Source organism: Capra hircus, chromosome 4 (genome assembly GCF_001704415.2).
Source record: "Capra hircus breed San Clemente chromosome 4, ASM170441v1, whole genome shotgun sequence".
In the NCBI taxonomy this organism is placed as follows: domain Eukaryota; kingdom Metazoa; phylum Chordata; class Mammalia; order Artiodactyla; family Bovidae; genus Capra; species Capra hircus.
In genome coordinates, this window is record NC_030811.1 from 42,482,024 (window position 1) to 42,494,279 (window position 12,256).

At 39.9% G+C, this 12,256-nt stretch overlaps 1 protein-coding gene across 2 annotated transcripts in view; it reads left to right on the forward strand.

Annotated features, from left to right (window-relative positions):
* The window catches only part of HECW1 (HECT, C2 and WW domain containing E3 ubiquitin protein ligase 1), a 319,356-nt gene that overhangs the window by 145,415 nt on the left and 161,685 nt on the right, over positions 1-12,256 (forward strand). For both annotated transcript variants that reach the window (XM_018047001.1, XM_018047002.1), the window contains exon 6: positions 4,453-4,622. In XM_018047001.1, coding sequence (XP_017902490.1) covers positions 4,453-4,622 — 170 coding nt within the window. The remainder of the gene's footprint in view (positions 1-4,452; positions 4,623-12,256) is intronic.

Consider the following 12,256-nt stretch of genomic DNA (forward strand, 5'->3'; position numbering starts at 1 on the left):
CCGACTTGAGATTCTCTCATCAAAAACATAGAAGAGTCAGACATTAAAAAGATAAGGAAGTAAAAAGATGGATGACAAATACAGAGCAATACATGGATAATTCTGATGGAGAGATCAGAACAAAAAATAATAGCAGAAAGGTTTTTTTGAGCTGGATATAATTTTGCATCCTTAAGTCTGACTATCGTGTACTAGGAAAAAAGTATGTGCAGAGAGCAACATCTAGACAAATGCTATTTTTAAAAGAAATTTTCAAATGCAAACAGAGTAGCCATCTGAGTGGAAAAAGCATGATACAAAAGAATAAACCTCATGTTAATTTCAGATTTGTCTTATAATACAGAACACTAAAATCATGAAGTAAAGGCTACAGAGCTTTAAGGGCAGCATATTTTAGCTGAAGATTTCTGTGCCTACCAGATTGTCATTTATGTGAGAAGGTAAGAGAAACACATCTTCAGATTTGCAAGGGCTCAAAGAATTTCACCCTTGCATCTTATCTGAGAATATATGTGAATATCCACTCCAGTATACAGAGACATTAAAAAAAAAAACAAAACCTCAAGAACTGGAGATACTGCATATAATTGGACTGCTTTTCTTTTTAGGATATAAAATGAGAAATAAGCAGAAAGATAGATCATGGAAAATTTCAAGAATACAGTAGACATGGCAAAGCAAGAATGTTGATGCAAATGTTTTACTTTTCAAATCTTGTTTATATATTCAGTTTTTACCACTTCTTGGTGGTAATAAATTTCCTACATAACTACTGTCCCTTTAATTTTCAAAGAATTAACACTGCAACCTCAACAAATTACAAATGCAAATAAAGGGTTTTTCCCCCACAGGTATTGGAGACAATTTAAACATTCAAAATTACCATAGAGTCAAATAATGAAATACCATATACTCTTAAGAATTATGTATCAAAATGTTCTAAAAGACATGGGACCAGACATTTTATTATATAATCCAGGCAAAAGAAAAAAAATTAGGACAAATGTTTATATATACAGTATGGTCTCAACTGAAAATTATGCAAATTACTGAAAGACAATAAAGAAAAAATCTAGTAATGGCTGCCACTAGGCAGTACAATTTGAAATAACTTTAAAATTCTGTTTCTTTTCCTTCTGTGTTTAAAAATGTTATAAAAAGTGTGTATCATGTTTATCATCAGAACAAAAAACTAATATAGGAAAAATGGAGGAAGATTAAATATTCTCCCATTAATGTATCATTTACTTTTGGAAAATCATAAAACTATATGTATTATTATACACATCCATTCCAACAATCTCAGAGTTGAAGAAATTGAGACCCAAAAAGTTACATCAATTTTCTAAAGTTATAAAATTCAACAGTGAGTATTCCAGACTAAAATCTGAATATACTGACTCCCAGCCAAGCACTCTTTAAACTCCTAATTGACTCCTTAATACAGCAGTTTTCAAACATTTTACTCTGGGAAACACATATTTTAATAAGTATACAAATTGAATTTAAACTATAAAAGCTCACTGGAGGACATGAAATGAGGCATGAAAATATGAAGAAATATATGCTCCTGAGTATAAAGTTCCCATTTCTTCTAAAATTAATCTATAAATTTAATATAATTCTGATCAAAATTCCAATTGTTTGGAGGCAGCCTTTTAAAAAAATAATAAGATTAATCTGGAAGAATAAATGTATGAATAGTAAAGAAAGATGCTTTCTTTTCGACAAAAAAACAAGAACAATGAAGCATGACTAGACTTATCATGTATCAAACATGTGATAAAGACATATTATGCAGATTTAGATAAGTTGTTTGATGGAAGAGAATTTTTTTAAAAGACCTGTTTATACATAAGGATTTGACCCATGCCAAAGTTGGAATTTTTATAAAAAGGTAGTATCACATATTGGTTAAAAACACAGACTTTGGAATCAAAGAGGCAGGTTCAAATTTCATTTCTGACATTGACCAAATATAAAAACCTGTTCAAGTTACTTAACTCAGAAGCATCTATATTTTCTTCCTCAAACCAGTAATATAATAACTACTTTATAGAGTTTGTAGTTAGGATTAAATCAGATTATGTATTTGAAGGGCATAGAATGGTTCGCAGAATTTAGTAACTAATCAATAAATGGCTGGCAGTAGTGGTGGAAGTGATGAAGGCAATGATAGTCATATTATTTTATGGTAAATAAATCTATATGTCTATCACATCCTCGGCCATTGTCCCCAGTACCACCTCCCAGAAATGATGATTCACTAGGAGAACTCATGAGTATTGTCGTACTCATGACTATAAAACATTGAAAAGAGAAAAAGCAAATTGCAAAGGAAAAAGGTACCTGGGATGAAATCTGGAAGAAACCAGGTGCAAATTTCCATGAGTGCTCTCCCACTGGAGTCGTACAGCTTGGGTTCATTTTCCCCAGCAACAAGTTATGATAAAAATATGAATTATTACCTATCAAAAATTTTTTTAGTCACTCAGTCATGTCTGACTTTTTGTGACCCCATGGACTGTAGCCCACCAGGGTCCTCTGTCTATGGAATTCTCTAGGCAACAATACTGAAGTGGGTTGCCATTCCCTTCTCTAGGGGATTGTCCTGATCCAGGGATCAAACCCAGGTCTCTCACACTACAGGCAGATTCTTTACCTTCTGAGCCACCAGGGAAACAAGGAAGCTCAATAAAGATTCAGAGTCCAAGGTTTTCACTGGAGGCTGCTCATGTGGCCAAATTCCTCCTAGGACCTACTAAAATTCCAGACTCCCAGAGGAAAGCAGGCGTTCAGTGTAAACAAGGTAGTTTGCACAAACACTTGGGGCACAGAGATGAGTTCTTATCAGTTCTGAGGTATGAGAACCACCCCCACCCCCGACACTAGCGAAAGATCAACCCTACAAACAGACCTTTCTAAGGAGAGAAGACTCAGGCTGTCACAGATTTCTATGGATGATACCTGAGTTTTGCAAATTTCTGTGATGTTTGTATTTTCTAACCTTTATTCCACCTCACAGCAGTATATTATAATGCAACAGTGGAAGAACAGTTTTGTTACGGAGATTGCTTTGAATCAATTCAAAGTATCGTTTAACTAAATTCACATGAAAGCTTCTGTACTTTTTTCCATCAGTGACAAATTCCTCCAAACACCTCACAACTTATACCATACTTGAGAATCAATCCGATGTATTTTTACCTTTTTCTTTCACTTCTATGGTTGAATGGCATCACCGACTCTATGGACATGAGTTTGAGCAAACTCCAGGAGCTAGTGATGGACAGGGAAGCCTGGCGTGCTGCAGTCCATGGGGTCACAAAGAGTTGAACATGACTGAGCTGAACTTCTGTACTTTTTTCCATCAGTGATAAATTCCTCCAAACATCTCACAACTTATACCATACTTGAGAATCAACCCAATGTATTTTTAACTGTGTCTTTTACTTACGTATAAGTAGGAACAATTTTTTTGAAAAGACTTTAATAATACAAAATTTTTAATTATGTTTTTGATATTATAAATTTATTTCCAATAAATATGATTTCAGATTGTCGGCAGAACAGCCATAAACCACTATCACCTCTCTCTCTCCCCCCTACACACAGCATGAAATTTTACATGATCAGATACTTTGAATTACAGGGAATGGCTCCGTTTTCCAAGGCTTTCCTCCTGACAGCATGATCTCTCCTCAGAACTCTCCTCACTGAAGTACATTAGCTCCATGGAGGCCATGATTTTCTTCTTTCCTCCAATGCCCCTGCTCTTCACTCTTTTAATCTTCATCTTTCTCTTTCTTCTCCTAATTCTCTCTTTCCTTACTCAGTAAAGATCCTATTTACTGTGAGACTAGAGCCCTTGTTTTTCTGTCTCCACTTGGAAGAATTTTCACCTAGACCCACTGAATTTTCCAAGATGGGTTTCCTCCCTCAGCGTGCACCCAGGTTTCCTGAGGTAACCCTCCGCCTCATCCCAACCAGCCTGAGGAGTGCCTGAAGTCCAAACCAGAAAAGGTCAACAGTCCTCTCTTGAAAAGCATAATGACCACAATGCCAGTATTGATTTATTACAGGCAGTTCTTACCAAACCAATTTAATATGCATCAGTAAATGTTCCATGTAATGGGTTCTGGAGACACATCAGTCCATATTTTGTAACGAGGTGAAAAATGGTGGTTCAAGATTGAACATTTTTTCCGTGTTTCAGATGGACTCTTCTCCTTGTATAAAACCTAATATAATCTTTTGGGCCTTCCCTGATGGCTCAGACAGTAAAGAATCTGCCTGCAATGCGGGAGACCCAGGTTTGATCCCTGAGTCAGGAAGATCCTCTGGAGAAAGGAATGGCTACCCACTCCAGGATTCTTGCCTGGAGAATTCCACGGACAGATAATCTTTAACCTTGCTAAAACACATAAAATTGAAATATCCTCTGTTTTATAGATTTCCAGGCCATGGGGTTGAAGAAAGGGATGTTTTTCAACCCAGACCCTTACCTGAAGATTTCTATTCAGCCTGGGAAGCACAGCATCTTTCCTGCCCTCCCCCACCACGGACAGGAGAGGCGATCCAAAATCATTGGCAACACTGTGAACCCCATCTGGCAGGCTGAGGTGAGTGCCCGGGCCCTGAAAAGGGGGCTTAAGTGACAAAGCGAAGTGACTGACCACGGAGCCCATGTGCTACGCCCTCCCTTCTTGGAGCCCCACACTCTTCTGCTAAGTTCATGGTTCTCTCGGTCCTAGAAGGGGGCCATCTTCTCTTTGGGTTGTAACTCCTAGGGATTTTTTTTTTAAGTGGGTGAAGTGAATTTTTTTTATATTTATTTTATTTTAATTTTTATCAGAGTATAGTTGATTTATAGTGTTGTGTTAGAGCAAAGTGAATCAAGCATATAGCAAGAATATAGCAAAGTGAATCAGTTATACATATATCCACTCTTTTTTAGATTCTTTTGCCCTACAGGCCATTAGAGTATTGAGTAGAGTTCCCTGTGGTAAACAGTAAGTCCTTATTAGTTATCTATCTTATGACTCAGACAGTAAAGTGTCTGCCTACAATGCGGGAGACCCAGGTTCTATCCCTCGGTCGGGAATATCCCCTGGAGAAGGAAATGGCAACCCACTCCAGTATTCATGCCTGAAAAATCCCATAGACTGAGGAGCCTGGTGGGCTACAGTCCATGGGGTCGCAAAGAGTGAGATAGGACTGAGCGACTTCACTTTCACTTTCAGTGTGTATATGTCAGTCCCAATCTCCCAGTTTATCCCTCTTCCCTTACCCCCTGGTAGCCATAAATTTGTTTTCTATGTCTATGACTCTGCTTCTGTTTTGTAGATAAGCTCATTCATCCACGTTGCTGCAAATGCCTTTCTTTCTTTCTTTTTTACGGCTGAGTAATACTATATTTTATGCATGTAACACATTTTCTTTATTCATTCCTCTGTTAATGGGCATTTAAGTTGTTTCCATGTCTTGGTGGGTACTGGAACCAGTCCCCAAACATACAAGGGGACAACTGTAATAGCCTCTTCATCTGATTCTGAGCCTGCACCTGCAAGCAGAACACTCTCTCTCTGCCTTTCTGTGGGAGCAGGAAGAAACACGTTCTCACACACTTCCCACACATGTGGCCCTTAAGTGAGAGTGACAAATTTAAACTGTCTATCTGGACCAGTTCCAGAGATTCTGACACTGTCAGGTTTCTGGGACAGGTGAAACAATAAGCCCTAGAATAACACTGGGGTTGCATACTATTTGATTTAAATAGGTATAAATTTAAATAGATTTAAATCATTCACACCATCTTCCTGGTTTGGTTGGTGCTAGGCAACTTGCTGGAGCTTTGAATAGTTTGATGAATAGTCTGATGAAGGTGATTTTCTTCTCCTACATGTGTCTCCTCCGCCAGCTGGGAACAAGGAGGTTCCTCAACAAAGCCTCATCTGGCTCAGTCTCACAGTAACTAAGTCTTGTCCGAGAGAACTAGCAGAAAGTCGTCACCCCCATTGACTGCCTAGCTCCCTTCTTAAGCTTGAGGGGATAATCTGCCAACTGCGTGGCTTAAGGAACAGGGAGGCTTAGGACATGAAAGTGCTGCAATATAATGTAGGAGTTAAAAGTATAGCTTTGCAGTGACACAGACCTTGGTTCAAATCCCAGCTTGGCCAGTTATTAGCTGTGTAACTTTGAGAAATTCATTATCCTCAATCTGAGCATCAGATTATCCTTATCAGGCTGGTGCTGATGGTCCTAGGCACTCACTTTGGGCAGTATTCTTTTATTCTTCAACATAGATCGTCTCTGATGCAGACCTTTCAAGCATCCTTGAACAAGAAAGTGTAGATATCTGGGGACAAAGATTTTTCATTTTCTGCTTCCTAGGCTTAATTAGGCTTTATAATTAGTGGCGCAGTGGTAAAGAATCCACCTGCCAACATAGGAGACGCAAGAGACTTGGGTTTGAGTCTGGGGTTGGGAAGATCCCCTGAAGCTGGAAATGGCAACCCACTCCAGTATTCTTGCCTGGAAAATTCCATGGACAGAGGAACCCGGTAGGCTACAATCCATGGGGTTGCAAAGAATAGGCCATGTCTGAGCACCACACATGCTTTGTAGAAGGTGACCATAAGGGAGACAAGAGTTGTATTTGAACTTCTTACTACTTTGGTTATCAATAGACTGAAAGCACTCATAGTGCCACTAGCATGGAGTCATGAATCTTAAATTATTTGTTCCTACATTCCTGGCTATTTTTGGCAGTTGTTTATGGACTTCTCACTGCATTCCTGGGAATACAAGATGCCACAGAAATTTATGGCACACGAAAAGAAAAAAGCCTCTTTCTTCCGAAGAACTTTAGAGAAGCTTGTACTAAGACCTTTAGTCATAAAGGTATTATCTCAAAGAGTATTTATAAAATCCAGCACCATCAGAATATGTTTTGGCTAAAAATGTCAATTAGATTCACTTTAGGTTCTGAAACAATTTCTGAATCTTTAGTTCAGATTTATTTTGCTCTGCAAGGACATAGCAAACTCTCTCTCTTCCTCTGCTCTTGACCTACTCAGGTCTTTCCAGCATGCTATGGTGAAGGTTTGCATCCCAAAATAAGTTCTACCACGTGTCTCCCTCACAAGGCTCAGACTGAGCTTGTTTCACTTGCTTTCTCAAGTTAACCAGAAGAGTAACTGGCTGAGCTGTGATTTAAAACAATGTGGTTTGTGTTACTGCAAAGCTGTATTTTCAAAGCCCCTAAATGATCCTAGAGTGCCCAATGCTCAAATGTGGATGTCTCAGCCCTAGTGGAGAACATTTGAGGCCTTCGATGACCCAGCATTTTTTACCACTTGTGTCAGTTAGGGATGCCTCTGGCTCTGAACTAGAGAAAGCCTGGCCAGCTGTGATATTTCTCACAAACAGGAAGTCCAGAGGGAGGTGTGCAGGCAGTGCAACTACTGAGCACAGCCCCCTGGGACCCGAGCTTCCTGGGTATTCCTACTATACCTCAGCAGATGGCTCTCCTCTTCCTGTCTGAGAACAAACCCAAGTTCCAGGTAGGAACAAAGCAAAAAGGAAGAAAGAAACTTTCTTCTTGAAAGGCTATTAACTGTCACAGTACCTCACGTGTTTGGGAAGATCTGATGTTTCACTTCCCCGACTCCAACAGGGAGGGCAGGGGAAGAGGCAGTGAACATGGGTGTTGAATAAATGGGTTTATAGTGTCCACAATGTGCTTCAGTGGTACTTCCACCACCTTTCACCTTCAACACTATACTGAAGTCGCTCTCAGTGGCTGCTTTCATGTGGCTGCATAAATTGTGTCTTTGCTTACATCTGCCTAAAATGTACATCCTCAACTAATGCAACCAGTGACTCCTGCTTATCCATAGATTCTCAGCTAAAATACCACCTCCTCCCTGGTACCCTCTCCTAGGCCTCAGAAAGAAAGTGCTCCATCCTCTGCTCCTTTATCCAGACTTCTACCAGAGTATCTTTTATTTGCACAGCTGTCTTCCTCATGAGACTTTGAGCTCCTCAAGGAAAGAAATCCTGTCCAATTTATCTTGATACCTCCAGTTCCCAGAGCCTAATCCTGGTAGTTTCTATAGGGCTCACTATGCCAAGTCCTTTTCTAAATGTTTTATACAATTAACTCATTTCATCCTCATAACAACCCTTTAAGATATGTACTATTGTTATCCCCATTGAAAGATGAAGAAACCAAGACACAGAGAAGTTAAGTGATTTTCCTAAGATCATACAGCTGGTAAATGACAGAACCAGAATTTGAACCAGTTCAGAGCCTGATATTGATCAGTCTTATGCATTGGTGGTTGTGAATAAATTCTGGAGAAAGTATCTATAGCTTGTATCAGATACTCAGAATGACCATTATACATCCTCTTATTTTAGGTGAAAAAAAATCAGTTGACATTGACAGCATTGAGTGATAAGGCCAAAGTCAATTATCAAAAGCTTAAATTGTTCTTTCCAGCTAATTGTATGAATGCCTACTTCTGGAGAATAAGTTTAAAGGATAAATGAATTTTTTAATATGGGGAAAGCAAGGTGAAGTTCTCATGGTTGATTATTGATTCATTTAAGAAATATTTATGGTGCATCTACTCTGTAATAGAAGTTGAAGTGGCAGGAAGGACACCAAAATGATTAATAGATAAGACCCCAAAGGCACATGGAAGGAAACAATACAGTGAAATAAATGTCCTAATCAAGGTGTGGACAGAATGCTGCAAAGCTCTGAGGGAAGACCTCACAGAGGGTGCACTCTTGGACTTGGGTCTTGACAAGTGGTAGGACATTTTGGGGGAGAGGGAGGGCATTCCAGGTGCATATGCAAAGGTACCAAGGCATCCACAGACATGTAGGGGACAGTTCAGAAATGTCTCATGGGTGTAGCTTGTGGTGTGCATGGACGTGAGATGGCAACTGAGCTGGATTTACATTAATCACATACGTTGCATGGTTTCCTGATTTCCTTACAAGTGAAAGCTAGTGCTAGCATCTGGGTCTTACATTGCAACCCATGGTGAGTGAAATGAAGATTCCTTGCTCCTACTGGATTTATGCAAGCCAGTAAATCTCTATGCAAGAAGGTAGATGAGGACCAAGTGTCCTACTTTCTGTATTTGCTGATTAACATTCCAGCGATGTTCAGTGAGAAATAATTGATGTTGTTTGCAGTTACGAGCAAGAATACCCTTTAACATGTAGTTTAAATGCTAAATTTATTTCTATGATTATGTGATTTTTTCAAATTTATGCAAGTTCAAACTTGAAACATATTTTTGCTGATTAAAACATGCTAGCTAAATCTTAGAAAAATTAAAGTTATAATCAGAATTTTTAAATGAGGGAAAATGGAAAGAAATAGATATTAAATGTAATACAGACTAAAAAAATTAAAAAGAAGACTTACAAGTTGATTGATTTATCTCTTTTTTTATTATTACTGTAATTAGAAACTTTTTTTCACCCTGGGAACACTCTTCTTGATTTTAGGTCTGTTTACTTTCCAGGATAGATATAATGAGCATTTATAAGATTATAACTTCACAGAGAAGTTAAACAGAAACAGCAGCAACTAATGAGTTTTGGGTTATCTGTTCAGCATGCTATATACAGAGTGTACTTCTACCTCTAAATAAAACAGGGAATTCCTAAAATTGGAGTCTCAGAAATACCAAGCAGGTTGAGCAGATATTAAAATTGGGCCTGGGGCCCTGGTATATATTCATCTCTACCCAGTCTCTCTGCTTCTGTCAGAGCTGGGTTAATTAATCCCCTTACTACTCCAGTCTGATCACAAGATTAGACGATTAGAAGCCAAGTAACCTGAAGGCTTCCCTGGTGGTTCAGATGGTAAAGTGTCTGCCTACAATGTGGGAGACCCGGGTTTGATCCCTGGGTCGGGAAGATCCTCTGGAGAAGGAAATGGCAACCCATACCAGTACTCTTGCCTGGAAAATCCCATGGACGGAGGAGCGTGGTAGGCTATAGTCCATGGGGTCACAAAGAGTCGGACACGACTGAGCTGCATCACTTTCACTTTCTTTCTTTTCAACCTGAAGGAAACACTGTCCTATAATATGATGTGTCTGATGGAGCAGAGCTGCCTTAGACTGCTGTGCTCCAGGAAGGCCTCTCTGAGTGCTGTCATGTGAACTGAGAAGCCAGACATACAAAGAACTGGTTGGATGTGCATCTCAGACAGAGGAAGCAGCCAATGTGAAGTCTTGGGTGTAACAAGCTTGCATGTCTAAACAGCAGAAAGGTCACTGTGGCAGGAGGATGTCAAGTATGGAAGGGATAGAGTCAGGTATAAGATAAAGTGTGAGAGAGAGGCAGGGAAGTGATTGGGATTTGATTGTAAATGTGGTAAGAAGCCATTGGAGGAGGGAAGCATCTGATTAAAATTTCATGAAAATTATCCTGCTTTTTATATGCAGAATGGATTATAAAGAGACTGAGATGAAAGCAGTTGATTTCGCTTCTGGCTCTCATGGAGCAGCATGTGACACAGTAACACAAAACAATGAGAAAACCCAGTTAAAAGACAAAAATTAAAAAAGTGGTGATGACCTATGAGAATGGTTAAAACAACTAGAACTCATATGGTTAAGATCCTGGAGAGAAAGGAATTGCAAGTGAGCCAACTTTCTGCCACTACTTTTTAAAAGAAGAGTAAGGAAGGCAAAAGGAGAAGGCAATGGCACCCCACTCCAGTACTCTTGTCTGGAAAACCCCATGGACAGAGGAGCCTGGTAGGCTGCAGCCCACGGGGTCGCTAAGAGTCAGACACGACTGAAGTGACTTAGCAGCAACAGCAAGGTAGGCAAAAAGCTACTGAAGGTTTAAGAGGAGTTTGATGTAATCTCATGGTACTGAAAAAACAAAGTAGGAGTTCTGGACCCTCCAAGGAGGAGGTGACCTAGAAAACCCCAGATTCTCAGGCAGACCTCTGGCTGGCTAAGTATATGATCTGTGTGTGCTCAATTGCTCAGTCGTGTCTGACTCTTTGCAACTGTATGGACTGGGACCCACTAGGCACCTCTGTCATGGAGATTCTCCAGGCAGGAATACTGGAGTGGGTTGCCATGCCTCCCTCCAAGGGATCTTCCCAAGCCAGGGATTGAACCCAGGTCCCCCGCATTACAGATGGATTCTTCACTGACTGGGCCACTAGTGAAGCCCAAGAATACTGGAGAGGGTTGCCTATCCTTTCTCCAGGGGATCTTTCCGACCCAGGAACTGAACTGGGGTCTCCGGCATTGCACACGTATTTTTTACCAGCTGAGCTACCAGGGAAGCCCATAAGTGTATGATCAGAGCCAAGCTATGGTAGAAAACTTGAAGACAGCTCAAACAACTCAATCAGTCTCTGTTAAAAAAAAAAAATCTGACCCCCAGTAATTGATAAAAACAGACACATGGAGGCTTATTATTGGAGTTTTTAAAATGTAGATTTTAAACACTTTGTATACGTTTTCAAACTTAAAATGCTAGAAAGTGAAGTCGCTCAGTCATGCCCAACTCTTTGCAACCCCATGGACTGTAGCCTATCAGGCTCCTCCGTCCGTGGGATTTTCAAGGCAAGAGTGCTGGAGTGGATTGCCATTTCCTTCTCCAGGGAATCTTCACGACCCAGGGATCGAACCCAGGGATCGAACCCAGGGATCGAACCCAGGGATCAAACCCAGGTCTCCCGCGTTGCAGGCAGACGCTTTACTGTCTGAGCTACCAGGGAAGCCCCTAAAAAGCTGCTGCTGCTGCTAAGTCGCTTCAGTCATGTCCAACTCTGTGCGACCCCACAGACAGCAGCCCACCAGGCTCCCCCATCTCTGGGATTCTCCAGGCAAGAACACTGGAGTGGGTTGCCATTTCCTTTTCCAACCTAAAAAGCTAGACATAGACAATAAAAAGATAAATGTAAAATGTCCACTACCTTGAAAATTAAGCAAAAAAAACTCCTTAAAAATCTATGAGTCAAAGAAGAAATCACAAAAAAACTATTTTAAAAAATATTTTGAACTTATTAAGTTATAATGAGCATATGACATATCTAAACTTGCAGGTTGCAGCTAAATTAGAAAAGAGCTAAATATCAGTGTTCTGAGTTCGCTTATGAATAAGCGACAAAATTAAGAGCAAATCAAACAAAAAGAGAGCAGAAGGAAGTATACTGTATAATGAAGATAAATGCAAAAATCACTGACTTAGAAGACAA